Source organism: Odocoileus virginianus, chromosome 24 (assembly GCF_023699985.2).
Source record: "Odocoileus virginianus isolate 20LAN1187 ecotype Illinois chromosome 24, Ovbor_1.2, whole genome shotgun sequence".
Classification (NCBI taxonomy): Eukaryota; Metazoa; Chordata; class Mammalia; order Artiodactyla; family Cervidae; genus Odocoileus; species Odocoileus virginianus.
Window position 1 is genome coordinate 37,865,223 of NC_069697.1, and position 16,742 is coordinate 37,881,964.

The 16,742-nt window shown below is 38.0% G+C and overlaps 1 protein-coding gene across 1 annotated transcript in view; it reads left to right on the top strand.

Annotated features, from left to right (window-relative positions):
- Positions 1-16,742, top strand: part of SLC2A13 (solute carrier family 2 member 13) — a 450,742-nt gene that overhangs the window by 201,502 nt on the left and 232,498 nt on the right. The window contains exon 4 of the mRNA XM_070454573.1: positions 2,218-2,326. Coding sequence (XP_070310674.1) covers positions 2,218-2,326 — 109 coding nt within the window. The remainder of the gene's footprint in view (positions 1-2,217; positions 2,327-16,742) is intronic.

Genomic DNA, 16,742 nt, shown 5'->3' on the forward strand with positions numbered 1-16,742 from the left:
TAACTCAATGAAGCTTTGAGCCATGCTATACCAGGCCACCCAAGGCAGATGTGTCATAGTGAAGAGTTCTGACAAAACATGGTCCACTGGAGGAGGAAATGGCACCCCATTCTGTTATCCTTGCTGCAAGAACTCCATTAACAGTATGAAAAGGCACAAATATATCACACTGGAAGATGAGCCCCCCAGGTGGGAAGGTGTCCAGTATGCTACTGGGGATGGATGGAAGGCAATCACTAAACACTCCCGAAAGAGTTAAGTAATGGACCAAAGCGTAAGCAGTGCTCAACTATGGATGTGTCTGGTGGTGAAAGTAAAGTCCGATTCTGTAAAGACATAGGATCCTAGGTGCTACAGTCCATGGGATAACAAACAATCAGCTACAACTTAGCCACTGAATAATCTTTTATTTGAATTTTTTGATTTATGGAAATAGGTAGATATTTATGTGATGGTATGCACAGTCCTTATTTTGTGGCTCATTCATAGATTTCTAAGTTTGCAGATGAGCCTGCTTTTCAGAGAACTGATCCAGATACATTTCTATTTGTCATAAAATTTACCTATTTGAAACAACCTTCTTAAAACTTTACTTAAATATAAAACAACTTGACATTTTTAATACTCTTAGCCTGCTTTCTAAATGGGTATGTACAGTCTTACCATCTAGAGATAAAATTGTTGGAAGTCAATCAAGTCTTCATGTGATTATAATCATTCCTATGTAGAGATGCATATCTTCACCCAGTAATGCTCAATACTAATTAATGCCCTGTCTTGACATTCTGTATTAACTTTTATTGCTGAGACAATAGCACATTCTATTCTATTTCTATGAACTGGAATATTAGATTTCCAGAAGATTCCAAAATAGTGAAATTTTCTCAGATTTTTACCTGATTTGGTTTCATTATCAGCATCCATTCAGTCGCTTAGTCCTGTCCAACTCTTTGTGACCCCATAAACCACAGCATGCCAGGCCTCCCTGTCCATCACAAATTGTTGGAGTCTACCCAACGTATGTCCATTGAGTCGGTGATGCCATCAAATGATGTCATCCTCTGTCGTCCCTTTCTCCTGCCCTCAATCTTTCGCAGCATCAGGGTCTTTTCAAATGAGTCAGCTCTTCTCATCAGGTGGCCAAAATATTGGAGTTTCAGCTTCAACATCAGTCCTTCCCATGACTTGGTTTAGGGTTTACTTAAAAAAAAAAAAAGTAGCCTCCAGGAAAAATTCCTCCAATGAAGCAATTAACATCCTAGTGTCACAGGCTATTTCTTATAGAGCAGGAATACCAAAGGTCCTTTTAGTGAACTCTGGCACCATAATGACACTCTACAGCATGCCTCTGTGAAGTTGTAACAAGCACTTCTGGGAATAGAAGGGGCACTTTTGGTAGTTATGTCCAAGTGATAGGCCTCAATTGGTTTGTTACCTTACTGAAGGCCTAAGGGTTCATATCTAGAGCTTTTCAGAATTGGTCTAGATTCTGATATAGAGACACCCATTTTGAAAGCTCATTTATATTTTGAAATTATCATTGAATACCATTAGGAAACTATTAAAAAATCTAGAAATATCATACATATACCTATATAAAATAGATTTAAAATTTTATCTTTATTATCTTTTAGGTATTTTTATTAATAATATTCATTTCAGTCATAACTCAGTCTGATATCACAGTCAGATTCCTTAACTTTTTAGTTATATACATTGGAACGAATTTTGTTATTTAGTCAGATAAATTGTAATAAATTCTGTTCCTTGTTTAATTGTTTTTTAATGAATGCCATTCTTTCAGTTGATTAAAGCAATTTTTCCAGTGACTTTGTAAATTGTCCTACATTGAGTGGATTTTAAATAGTAATTAATTGCCTAGGAAGCAGAAGAACAGAGTGGTTATTATGGCTCAAAGGAATTTAAGGAAAAAGAATTTCTAACCATTACAGTTATGTAGATCTTCCCCCTAGTATTCACAAAATGTTTTAACTTGAATTCTCTCTCTTTGATTTTATAGTTTCAACTTAAATATAAACTGTTTTCAAAAGTATATTAGCCCCTATTTCTATAAAAGTATACACGTTCTATTTTTAAATGCCAAGTTGTGTTGATTCCATAGAGATTTGGGGAAATTTATCCTAATGGGAATAATTACTGTGGAAGCTAAAAATAATAGATGTGTCTTTCTTTTTCCTTCTTTTTTTTTTAAAAAAGCTGGACCTGTGATCTGCAGAATGCTGAGTTATCCCCCAACTCGCCGAGCGTTAATTGTGGGTTGTGGTCTACAAATGTTCCAACAGCTCTCAGGCATTAACACCATCATGTATGTATTTCTCTCTGACTTTTTATTGAAAAGATTGTGAAGAATTATTTTATATGGAAAACAAATAGTAGGACTCTTGGTGATTTGTTTTTATTAAATGTATAGAATTCTCCTTTGGGGAGATACTTAACTGTACAGTGTTTAACAATCTTACCAAATTTTAACTAGAAGAGTGACTTACTTATTCTGTTCATTGTAATTATTGGCTTTATTTGATTTCTTACAATTTCTGTTTTATGCCATCAATTTCTTTTATTTTTAGCTACTAAATGTCATTTTTCATAAGCTATTTCTTGATTCTCATTAAAAAGTAAACCAAAGGGTAAACCTGGCATTTATTAGAGATCAGTGGACACACAACTAGTTTATTTCCTTTTAGGGCAGTCAGTTACAATGCAGTGTAATAAGAACATTAATAGAAGTATGTCTTTTACAACTAGAGTACAGTGGACCAGGGATGGACTGGGAGCAAAGAAGTAGGGAATATACCAAAGTTCCATGTTTTCTAGTTTTCACAGTAATTCTCAAAGTTATATGTGTGTTGTGGGTGAAGCAGAGTGAATAGTGGGGGTTCTACCGTATTTCATTCATTCGATGTTAAACCCATTTTTGGTGGTTGATTTTGTACTAGATACATAGCAGTGAATACAGGAGACATAGTTCTTGGCCTAATAGTATATACAGGCTGGTGGAGGAAATAACACATTAAATAAATTGACAATTTAATACAGAATTTCATATTGTCATAAGAACTACATAAGATTGTTCCAAGAGGAGACTTTTAAGATCCTAGGTGACAGAATATGGGTTAGAGAAAAGCCATGATTTTTGCTGAGAATCTGGTTATTGGCGAAAAGCTCCTATGTTCTCAGAAGCTTTCCCCTATACATACTGGTTAAAATTATTCATTAGAAAAATACAAATTATGTAAAATTGGATTTTACCTAGTGAACCATTTGTTTTGGGGACTTTTGATTTTTTTTAAATTACTTGGGTTATAATGAATTATTCAGTGGTAATTTCAGAAGTGAGAATTAGTTAAAGTAGTAACTAGGGCCCAAGGACCCATTAGATTAAGTTGGAATTGATTAAGAAACTTCAACTTGACTATATCCATACCCTTTGTGAATTTGACTTTAATGGTAATCCTTGTTAGCCATCAGCTTTCTGAGCTACATTTTAATATTGGTTCTCTCCTCCCCTCTAACATTTACTTTCATTTTTTCCTCACCATCATCATATCTATTAAGCTTATCTGTCAGTATAGCACCTAACATTTTTGTTCCTGGACGTGGCATACCATGACTTTTCTGAGGCATGTCCACTGTCCTTAGTGTGGTAATGTTATGGAATTGTAACAAGGCTAGCACCAATCTTTCAAACAATGCAATTCAGTAATAATCCTATGTACAAATCTAGTTCATCAACCTAATTTAACATCTGTCCTATTTCTGAAAATCTTTTGTTTGTTCTACTCTTTTCTAGGCATTTAAATTTGACAAGTTTAAAGCGTAGAAAGTGAATTTTTGTTGTGCTTTTTTGTAGTCCTATAAAACAAGGATCACAGACAGAGCCAATCTAATTGGTGGGTGAGGTGAAGCCAGTGGTGCGTTCCTAGTTGAAATGATTGTTATATCACAAGTCCACTTGTGATATCTAATGTAAAGTGTGCTGATTCAGGTTTTCAAATTTTATTTATTTATTTTCCATTTATTTTTATTAGTTGAAGGCTAATTACTTTACATCATTGCAGTGGTTTTTGTCATACATTGAAATGAATTAGCCATGGATTTACATGTATTCCCCATCCCGGTCCCCCCTCCCACCTCCCTCTCCACCCGATCCCTCTGGGTCTTCCCAGTGCACCAGGCCCGAGCACTTGTCTCATGCACCCAACCTGGGCTGGTGATCTGTTTCACCCTAGATAATATACATGTTTCGATGCTGTTCTCTTGAAACATCCCACCCTCGCCTTCTCCCAGAGTCCACAAGTCTGTTCTATACATCTGAGTCTCTTTTTCTGTTTTGCATATAGGGTTATCGTTACCGTCTTTCTAAATTCCATATATATGTGTTCTCCAAATTCTCAGTCTTTTCGCAGTGAGATCAAGTGATATGACTATAAGGATCCTGATATTCCATAAGGTATATGATAGTCATTAATGTACTTTGATACTAATAGGTAATGTCTTCAATACAGCTGTTGCTTATAGTTGAGTATTAATCCTGGAAAGTAAGAATAATAAAATAAGGTAAATTATGGTTAATTTTATACTGTGTCTGCATGATGCAGAATAGCTGGCAACTCCCTGCAGACTTTAATATAACCTTAGTATTGGAGGTTAGAAGACTAGACACTTACATGATGTTACCTATGCTAAGTAACTGTTGGTTTTTCATAGTACATAACTTCAGACATTCATATTTTAAGCTCATAAAACTGTAAACCAATTTCTTTAAAATAGACCATACTATTTTTATTATTTGGATGGAAAATGCCTAATTTAGGATTCTCATATAATGTGTTTTCTTCTACTTTATCTAGTCTGTATTCATGTGTTTGCATGTCTATGTGTTTCTTTTCCATTTTCCCCCATTATCCATAAGATACAGTAAATACTACCATAATTTTTATTCCTTATAGTTTAAAATAATCTCTTAATGCAGCTTAATAGCTTACTTTTTGTTGCCTTTACTAGAAAATATCTATTACTTTTTTCATTTTAAAATGTTATTTAATTCAGAATTCTGTTTTTATGAATATTATGTATATTACTCTCTATTCTTTTTTTGCTTCTCTTTCAAGTGGAAAATGAAGTAGGCAGTGCTCCTTTATATTTCCAACCCAAACTTAATAATCTGTAGAAGTTGAAATGTTTTTTATAAAATCCATTTTCCACCCCAAGTTTGAATTCTGTTTTTTACCCAGAACAGTTGATAAAAGATCATATGAAAAAATATTGAAACATAAATCATCCTTACAATTGTATTATATAATCTTACCATGTTTAGTTTTCTCTGGTCTCCCTCATAGGATCTTTATTTCTATATCCATGAATTAATGTTCTATATCAGTTAAGGAAATAGATTTATTTCTTAGAATATTTGTTCTCTTCTATGACTATATATATATCTATACGCACACACACACACACACACACACACACATATATATATATATCTGTTGTGAGTGTATCCAAGTATCTTATATTTGTATAAGTCGTGTTTATATCCTAACCCATACATTATCATCCTCCTGTTATATCGAGCATAGGACTTCTAAGGTCTTAGAACTGTTACATACTTCGGACAGTACATTTAACTTTTAGAAGAGGCAATTTTCTATTATGACTCTAATTTCAAACATGCTGCTGAATAGCTTATTATCTATTCACAAGAGAGAAGAACGAGCAAATAGAGTTCTGTTATCCTGATATATTCCTGCTATATTATTGCACTACCTCACAGACCAATAAAATATTTCCACATGTCAAAATAATTGGAAGAGTAGTGATCTATGAAGAATATGATGACTAATGTGAAAACAACTCACTTAAAGTAATTCTCATGTGATCTATTCTAAACTCTGGTTATAATGTCAATAATGTTCCAATTTCTAGCTAAAAGTTTCTATTTTATTAATAAAGGGGTCGTTCCCACATTATTATTTCCACAACCAAAATGTGTATAGGTGAGTAATTAGGTGGTAGTGAGGGAGAGAGAGGAAAAAGAGAAAAAGTAAAAGAAAGGAAACACTTGGCTACATTTGGGTTTGTTAGCATCTTGCTTCTTTTGAGGAACTTAAAATAAGCTATATTTTGATATGTCTTGATAAACATAAAATTAGTCCATCTTGGACAGATGGAAGGTAGCAGAGTTTTACCTGGGAAAACCAGGTGTTTAAATGGATCATTTTAAGGTTACATGGAAAATTTGCAGGAAAGAGGAGAAGGAAATCCAGAATTTGAAGCTTTTATGTCAGCTTCAGGTAAAAGGGATTATGGGTGTATAAACTTATTTTGGACACTCTAAATAGTCTGCTATTTTTAAACTGCTCTGATTTTAGATTAATGCTCCCAGATTCATCTCTTCTTTCTCTTTTTTACTAACTTAAAGTAGGGGTAGGAGATAGGCAGTTACATAGGATGGGCAGATCATTCCCAGCTGCATAACTGCTTTACTTTAATCTCCGGTGGATCACTACTTCTTTGTGTTTACTAGAGATAATAGAAGGCTTTGGAAAAAATGACCTTGCAATACTAATCTTAATAGCTATCATTTGCTAAGCATTAATATGGGCTTCCCTGGTGGCGCAGAGGTTAAAGCATCTGTCTGCGATGCAGGAGACCTGGGTTTGATCCCTGGAGGAAGATCCCCTGGAGAAGGAAGTGGCAACCCCCTCCAGTATTCTTGCCTGGAAAATCCCATGGACAGAGGAGTCTGGTGGGCTACAGTCCACGGGGTCGCAAAGAGTCAGACACGACTGAGTGACTTCACTTCACTTTACTTCACTATGGGGTTGGTGCAAAAGTAATTGTGGTTTTTGCCTTATTGAACTTTGTTATTTGATAATGAAATACATTTGTAAATAAATGGGTTATGTTATACATCATTTTCATATGCACTTCTCCATTTTTTTTTTTTGCTAATGCCTTATTAGTTGCTGTTTATTTTATATTTATTTTAGTCTAGGGAAATGATATTAAGCAAAAAAGCATATTCAAGCAATTTTCTTATTTGAAGTCAAAATGGGCCATAAAGCAGTGGAGATAACTCACAACATCAGCAACGCATTTGGCCCAGGGATTGCTTACAACTTTACAGTGCAGTGGTGGTGAGCAAACAGCTAACAGATTCACAGTACAGAGGATCGTTGACGCTGATCCTCTTACAGCTGCACGAGAAGTTGCTGAAGAACTCAACATCAACCATTCTATGGTCATTTGGCATTTGAAGCAAATTGGAAAGGTGAAAAAGCTGCATAAGTCAGTGGCTCATGAGCTGACCACATATCAAAAGCATCATCATTAAAGTGTCATCTTCTCTTATTCTTCGCAATAACAATGAAGCATTTCCCAATTGGATTGTGATGTGTGATGAAAAGTGAGTTTTATATGACAACTAGCAACAACCAGCTCAGTGGTTGGACTGAGAAGAAGCTCCAAAGCACTTCCCAAAGCCAAACTTGCACAAAAGAAGGGCATGTTCACTGTTCGATGATTGGCTACAAGTCTGATCCACTACACCTTTCTGAATCCTGACAAAACCATTATATCTGAGAAAGTATGCTGAGCAAATTGATGCGATGCCCTGAAAACTGCAACACCTGCAGCCGGCGTTGATCAACAGAATGGGCCCAATTCTTCTCCATGACAACGCCTGACTGCATGTCATACAACCAATGCTTCAAAAGTTGAATGAATTGGGCCACAAAGTTTTGCCTCATCTGCCATATTCTCCTCACCTCTGGCCAACTGACTATGACTTCTTCAAGCATCTTGACAATTTTTGCAGGGAAAACACTTCCACATCCAGCAGTAGGCAGAAAATGCTTTCCAAGAGTTTGTCAAAACCCAAAGCACGAGTTTTTATGCTACAGGAATAGACAGATTTATTTCTCATTTGCAAAAATGTGTTGATTGTAATGGTTAATATTTTGTTTAATAAAAATGTTTTTGAGTCTAGTTATAATGATTTAAAGTTCACTGTCCAAAACCAGAATTACATTTACGCCAACCTAATACCTGGTACTACTCTAGCATGTAAAATAGATATTAACAGAAAAGGAAAAATAGGACAACACTTTTAGCCTCTTCAGTGATATAATTATTTATTAATGTAGTGGTAAAATCAAACATGTTTACTGTTTTTTATATATAACACTATAAAAATTTTCATAGACGTGATCTCTTGTTCTTTATAGATATCCTGTTGAGTCAGCAAGGCAGTTCTTCTGTTTATTCTCAAACTAAGGAAGCAAAGGCTTAAAGAGTTAAAGTGATTTGTCTACTGTAACACAAGTTTTAGAACCGAGGGTGGTTGTTGTTCAATTGCTAAGTCGTGTCTGACTCTTTCTGACTCCATGGACTGCAGCAAGCCAGGCCACCTTATTCCTCACTATCTCTCAGAGTATGCCAAAGTTCATGTTCATTGAATTGGTGATGCTATCCAACCATCTCATCCTCTGCAACCCTCTTCTCCTTTTGCCTTCAGTCTTTGCCAGCATCAGGGTCTTTTCCAGTGAGTCAGCAGTTCACATCAGGTGGCCAGAGTACTGGAGCTTCAGCATCACTCCTTCCAGTGAGTATTCAGAGTTGATTTTCTTTAGAATTGACTGGTTTGATCTCCTTGCTGACCAAAGGACTCTCAAGATTCTTCTCCAGCACCACCATTTGAAAACATCAATTCTTTGGTGCTCAGCTTTCTTTATGATCCAAGTCGCACATCCCTACATGACTACTGGAAAAACCAGGGATTTGACAATACAGACCTTTGTGGTGTCTCTTCTTTTTAATATACTGTCTAGGTTTGTCATAGCCTTCCTTCCAGGGAGCAAGCATCTTCTAATTTCATGGCTGCAGTCACCATCTGCAGTGATTTTGGGGACCAAGAAGAGAAAATCTGTCACTGCTTTCACTTTTTCCCCTTGACGTGAAGTGATGGGATGGCATGCCATGATCTTCGCTATTTGAATGTTGAGTTTTAAGCCAGCCTTTTCACTCTCCTCTTTCACCCTCATCAGTTCCTCTTCACTTTTTGGTATTAGGGTGGTATCAGCTGCATGTCTGACATTGTTGATATTTCTACTGGCAGTCTTGATTTCAGCTTGTAACTCATCCATCCCAGCATTTTGCCTGATGAACTCTGCATATAAGTTAAATAAACAGAGTGACAGTATACAACCTCATCGTACTCCTTTCCCAATTTTGAACCAGTCAGTTGTTCCATGTAAGGTCCTAACTGTCGCTTCTTGACCCACATACGTCTTTCTCAAGAGACAGATAAAATAGTCTGATATTACCATCTCTGAGAATTTTCCACAGTTGGTTGTGATCTACATAGTCAAAGACTTTAACATAGTCAATGAAGCAGAAGTAGATGTTTTTCTGAAATTCCCTTGCTTTCTCTGTGATGAAGTGAATGTTGGCAATTTGATCTCTGGTTTCTCCGCCTTTTCTAAACCCAGCTTGTACATCAGGAAGTCCTCAATTCAAGAAGCTGAACTGAGCTTCTACTGAATAGGCTTCTACTGCTGAAGCCTAGCTTGAAGGGTTTTAAACATAGCCTTACTAGCATGGGGAATGAGCACAATTGTGTGGTAGTCTGAACATTCTTGAACACTGTCCTTCTTTGGGATTGGGGTGAAAACTGACTGAGGATAGAACCTGATTTTCTTACTCTGGGTCATCTGGGCTACCCTTCAGTGGTAGAACACTAAGTGCCTAGGGCTGTCACTTTAAAATTTGTTTGGGAGTGATATGTAAACAAACCAAAGTTAGTGAAATTCAGTACCACCCAAGGATAAAAGTCCAAAATGACTATGAGCTAATAAAGTTGCATCCAGCTCAAGAATTATAAAATGCATCAGACTAAACCACTAGTACCCAGGTGAGGCCTTTGCTTTATATGCTGATCTAGAGTTTGTGGACAGGCCAGCCTGATGGTATTATACTTGTTAATCATATTTAATAATTTAATTTCATAAGTGCAGTAGTTTTGAATTTATTCCATTATCATATTTTATCCCCAACAAAGTTTCCTAGTGTGAAAAATTACCATGCAAAGGAAACATAGTACAACAAGCCAGCCAGATGGTGGTAAATATAGAAAAAAAAAAGGTGACAGGAAATAAGAAAAGAATAAGGGTTTGCTCTCTCATATTGTAAGTCTGAACCAAATGTGATGTTTTACTCTCTCTGAGGTTCTCAGCAGGTAGTATGAATGGAACAAAACGCTTAGAAAATACCAGATCATTTGTGAAAAGCAGAGGCATTGCATAGTTAACTTCTCCTCTTTGGCCCAAATCCATCCATCAGTCCAGCATTTGAAGCATCCTCTGTAAATACAAAATTGTTATCATACCCTTTTTTTTTTATCCTTGTCTCTGATTTTCAAAATATAGGAAAAGGGAAAGTAGTATTTTTTTTCTAACTAATAAATGTGGTAGGAGTGTTATCTGCTTCAGTGTTAGATACATTCTTTTCCTCTTATGTTTAGTCAGGGAGAAAAGACCTCAGTGATGTTTTTAAAGTTAACTTTTGTTAAGTATAGTTGCTTTACATTGTTGTGTTAGCCTCTACCATACAGCAAAGTAAATCAGCTATATGTGTACATATATCTGCTCTTTTTTGGATTCCCGTCCGGTTTAGGTCACCACAGAGCACTGACTAGAGTTTCCAGTGCTATACAGTAGATATTTACATTAGTTTTCTTCTTTCTACATAGTAGGGTATATATGTCAATCCCAATTCATCCAGCCTCCCCCTTAACATCTTTGGCAACCATAAGTTTGTTCTCTACATCTGTTATTCTATTTCTGCTTTGCAAATAAGTTCATTTCAACCATTTTTCTAGATTCCACACATAAGCGAACCAGAAAAGACTTCAGTGACCTTTAAACAATAAGAACAAACAATGCCTCCCTGGGAAGTGTGGGAGCTGTGACTAAGTATACCCCGGGGGGCCTGACTTGTGATTTACGTCAAAAGATAGTCAAGTCCTTTCTGCGTGTTTTCTGAGTCAAGTGTGAATTTAAAATTTTGTGATTAATGGAAATTTATTTCCCCCCACCAGTTTCTGAAGCACCCTTAGATTTGTGTTCCCTAGGACGTCTTTGGCGATATGATGATGTGGTTTCCTTGACTGACCTTTCTGTCACTCATATGTCTTGCTGAAAGGTAAGCAGAAGAAATGGAGATGGTGTCACTGAATTGAAATAATAGGAGAAAAATCCAGGGGTGTGCTCTAGGAAATAGGCCTGCCCTGTTTCTGAAGTAGAACCTTGCTCCCCAAATCATATGTGAGTTTGAGAGTAACCAGTCCAGTTAGTTCCAGGGGCGTGTGTGCTGAGTCGCTTCGGTTGTATCCGACTCTGTAAGACCCTGTGGACTGCAGCCTGGCAGTCTCCTCTGTCCATGGGATTCTCCAGGCAACAGTACTGGAGTGGGTTGCCATGTCCTCCTCCAGGGATCCTCCCAAACCAGGGAGCAAACCTGTGCCTTTTACATCTACCTGCATTGTCAAGCAGGTTCTCTACCACTAGCACCACCTACAAAATTGTAGAAATGTTCATTCTTTAAACAAATAAGGGGAAGGCACTCCTCCAGGGACTAGATATACAGAACATAATATAGCCCATCCCCAGGGAACCTTGGTCTTTTCCTCTCATATTTAAAAAGATGTAGTGCCACCTGTCTTGAAAGGTTGTTTTGAGGATGAAATGACTTAAGGAAATGTCTGCCTTACAGAAAGAAGGTCCTCAGATGTCGGGGAGTTTGGTTCTCCTCTTCCCAAACTCACATTTGTTATCCTCTCAATAATTCAGCTATCTGGGCTGTCCTCACTTGGTCAGCATCCTTCTTAAGAAATTTCCCTTATTGGCACAGCCCCGCATTTCATCTTGAGTCTCCTTCATGACGTTTTCTGCTCAGTTTACACTTTAATGCTAGTGCTCCCCAGGCCTTGGCCGCAGTTGTAACTCTGCTGGGAGATTTTTTGTTCCCTTCCATAGTTTCAGTGACCATCTACCTGTTAGAAATGGCCTAGCATACATTTCCAGATCAGAACTGCTCTGAGATGCATAGTCATATCCAACTGCTGGGCATTTTTATTTGGATATCCTACTCTCACCAACTTCTACATGCACAAGATGGTCTGTTGTTTCTCACCAATTCTGCCCTTCTTCCTCTTGTGAAGGATTTGACCAGTGGGAACCCAGGACTGTGGTTGGGGAACCAAGATGTCCAAATTCAGCTAGTTGCAATTCCCTTCACTTTTACTCCCTTATCATCTGTTACTGAGCTTTGAGTGGCTCAGTGGTAAAGAATCTGCCTGCCAAAGGACCAGCCACAGGAGACGCGGCTTTGATATCTGGGTCAGGAAGATCCCCTGCAGGAGGAAATGGCAACCCACTCCAGTGTTTCCACCTAGAGAATCCCATGGACAGAAGAGCCTGGAGGGCTACAGTCCATGGAATTGCAAAGAGTCAGACATGGCTGAGTGAGCACAAACGCACATCTCTTATATTCTTCCTATTATCTTCATTTTCATTATCTGTCCAAGGTTAGGCCATGCTTTAGTTAGAGTTCATTGTATTTGCAAGTAACAGAATTTACTCAAACCTAACTTAAAAAAAAAAGAGTGGTTTGCAATAAGGGCAATGGGTCGACGTCTAGAAATAAAGCTGAACCTGCCAAGGGGCTTGTGAAAAAATATTAATCAATAGTCAATCTAAGAAAGAAATGGAACATTTTATTTGGGCCAACCTGAAAATAACCTAAAGACAGTCTCTCAGAGAGCTCTGAGAACTGTTTTGAAGAGCAAAGGGGGAGGGCAGTGCACATATGATTTTGGTGAAGAGGGTATGTGCGACTGAACACACATCTCTTGTAGATGGTTGCTGCTAGTCACTAGGAATAGACATCTAAGGTAATGGTTTTAGTGTTTTCATAGGTATGGGGAGACAAAAGAATCAGGTTCATAAAAATTTCTCCTGAAAATATCTCTTTCTGGGGAGCAGTTCTGGCAATTTTGCCTCATTTTGATCTTTACCCAGAATTCCTTTCAGGCTGTGTTGTTGATCAGCAACTGCAGCGATTAATAACTTGATTCTTATAGAACTGGATGGTTGGCAACATTCTTTATTGTACAGTCCCTTCCCTTTCTATCTTAATTTTTTTTTTGGTCTTAATTTTGACCAAGGTTTGGGAGACATTTCATGACCAACTTGTTTCATAGCATTAGCAATGCTCATGCCGAGATCAGGCAGGGATTTCCTTGATAGGCCACTCAATGTGCTATTACTGGACTAGGCTCTGTTAACAGTAGCCAGAAGCCTCTGGACCGCCATAACACCTAATCTGTTATGGTCCAGGAAATGGTTCTCTCATTGCTTCTTCCCATACCTACAGTTACGCTATTTCAGTCATTGATTTTATAGAACTATTTATTTGATCAGTGGTTTCAAATCAACCTAATCATGAATAATTTTATCTGAGGCTCCATCATACATTTGGTAATAAAGGAAACAACAACCTTATAAAATAGAAAGAATATAAGTAATATAGCTGGTAGGTTATAAGTAGGTAGTTAAGCTAAGAACTTCTATTAGGTTTGACTCGGTATATTCCTCGGTTGTTTGATCAGTCTGTTTTGCATCAATTGCTATCTTTAAGGGGAATGATAAATAAGCATTGGACATACATAAAGTTCACTAAAGATGTCTGCACCTATAAGGCAAATAGTGGGTCGTTAAAACCACTTACATAGTTGAGAAAGCAATATTATCTTCTTAGGAGCTACATTGCTAATGCCAGAAGGAGAAAAATTGATGTATATGGTTCAGTAGATCTGGTTAAGGCATGATGCAGTTGCACACTAGAAGGAATGATGGAGGCCAATATGGGCAGAGGAAAATATTACATTTTAATTTTTTTATGTCTTGCCTTAAAATATGAATTTTTATTTCATCAGAGCTGAGAGCAGAAACTGGAGAGTCATGTGCTCAGCCTCTGTGTCCATGTGACATTGTGGTCTTGTTTTTTCTGGCTGTATGCATTCTCTTCCTTCTTTCTCTTTGAGATCTTTCTGTGGTTTTTCTCATCTGTGATCACACTCTGCCACCATAACCTTGGATGTACTTATAAATTCAAGCATCCACAGAAGATTAACTGGAATTGTACCAATTCCTAAGTTCTTCTGACAGCCTTTGTTTTAAAGTCTGTTTTGTCCAATATGAGTATTGTTAGCTTCCCTGGTGGCTCAGAGGGCAAAGCGTCTGCCTGTAATGTGGGAGACCCGGGTGTGATCCCTGAGTGGGGAAGATCCCCTGGAGAAGGAAATGGTGACCCACTCCAGTACTCTTGCCTGGAAAATCCCATGGATGGAGAAACCTGGTGTAGGCTACCGTCCATGGGGTAGCAGAGAGCCGAAAACGGCTCCACTGTCAGTTTCACTTTCGTTCCATCTTTCTCATTATTTCCATTTGTGGGAAGTCCGAGCTCCTGTCCTCTGACTGTCAGTCTGTAAATGTCTGTAGGTCTGTGATGGGTCTTTTGTAGACAGCATATATATAGGTCTTGTCTTGTACCCATCCAGCCAGTCTACATCTTTTGGTTGGTGCATTTAATCCATTTACATTTGAGGTAATTATTGATATGTATGCTCCTATTACCATTTTGTTAATTGTTTTGGGTTTATTTTTTGTAGATCTTTTCCTTCTCTTGTGTTTCCTGCCCAGACAAGTTCCTTTAGCATTTGTTGTAAAGCTGATTTGGTAATGCTAAATTCTCTTAACTTTTGCATATGTGGAAAGCTTTTGATTTCTCCATTAAAATCTGAATGAGAGTCTTGCTGGGTAGAGTATTCTTGGTTGTAGTTTCTTGCCTTTCATCACTTGGAATATATCATGACATTCCTTCTGGTTTGTAGAGTTTCTATTGAGAAATCAGCTGATAAATCTTTCAGGATTTCCCTTGTATGTTGTTTTGCTTTTTTCCCTTGTTGCTTTTAATATTTTATGTCTTTAATTTTATGTCTTTAATTTTTGTCAATTTGATTACTGTGTGTCTTGGTGTGTTCCTCCTTGGGTTTATCCTGCCTGGGACACTCTATACTTCCTGGACTTTGCTGACTTTTTCCTTTCCCATGTTGGGGAAAGGGAAGTTTTTAGCTTTTGTCTCTTCAAATATTTTCTCAGGTCCTTTCTCTCTTCTCCTTCTGGCACCCCTTTAATGTGAATGTCAGTGCATTTGATATTGTCCCAGAAGTCTCAGGCTGTTTTCATTTCTTTTCGTTTTTTTTTTTCTATATTCTATTTTGCAACAATGATTTCCATCGTTCTGTCTTCTCATTCATTCATCTGCCTCAGTTATTCTGTTATTGATTCCTTATACTGTATTGATCATCTCTGTTTGTTTGTTCTTTAGTTCTTCTAGATCTTTGGTAAGCATTTCTTTCATCTTCTCCATTCTTTTTCCAAGCTACTGACTGGATCATCTTCACGATCATTATTCTGAATTCTTTTTCTGGAAGGTTGCCTATCTTTTCTTCATTTAGTTATTTTTCTGGGGATTTGTCTTCTTCATTCATGTGAGAAATAACTCTATTTCTTTTAATTTTGATTATTTTTCTGTGGTGGTTTTTTAAGTTCTGGAGGCTGCTTGGATTGTAATTCTAGTTTCTTCTGTCTGCCCTCTGGTGGATGAGGATAAGAGGCTTGTGCCAGCTTCCTGATGGGAGGGACTGGCTGTGGGGAAAACTGGGTCTTGCTCTGGTGGGCAGGGCTGTGCTCAGTAAAACTTTAATCCAGTTGTCTGCTGATGGGTTCAGCTGTACTCCCTCCTGTTTATTTGTTTGGCCTGAGATGACTCAGTCCTAAAGTCTGTGGGCTCTATTGCTAGGGCTAATGGTAAACTCCAAGAGGACTTAGGCCGAGGTGCATCTCCCAAGACTGCTGCGCCAGTGCCCCGTCCCTGCAGTGGGCCGCTGCCCACCCACGCCTCTGCAGAGACCCTCAGGCTCTCATAGGTAGGTCTGGCCCGTTCTCCTGTGGGGTCACGGTTCCCTTCCCTAGGGTTTTGGTATGTGCAAGGTTTTGTTTGTGCCCTCCCATAGTGGAATCTCTGTTTCCCCCAGTCCAGTGGAAGTCCTGTAATCAAGCCCTACTAGCCTTCAACGTCAAATTCCCAGGAGATTTCCAGTCTCTTTGGCAGATCCCCAGGCTACAGAGCCTGATGTGGCATCTAGAACCTTCACAACAGTGGGAGAACTTCTTTTATATTATTGTTCTTCGGTTTGTGAGTTCCCCACCCAGTGAGTATAGGATTTGACTTTATCATGATTGTGCCCCTCCTACCGTCTCGTTGCAGCTTCTCCTTTGTCCTTGGATGAGGGATATCTTTTTTATGGTGGGTTCCAGTGTTCTCCTGTTGGTGGTGGTTTAACAACTAGTTGCAAATTTTGGTGCTATCACAGGGGAAGATAAGCATAGGTCCTTCTACTCCACTGTCTTGAACCAGTCCCCTGAAAAATGTTAATCCTTTAATCACATAGGTGGCTTCCAAATTCCTAACAGAGAAAATCAAAGTGAACCTCTCTTTGTGAAGGAGGATGTGAGGCCTAGATGACTGGGCAACACTAGGAGATGCGCAGAGAATTTTTCAGCCTTAAATTTCTCCTCCAAGAGTTTATCCTTCTT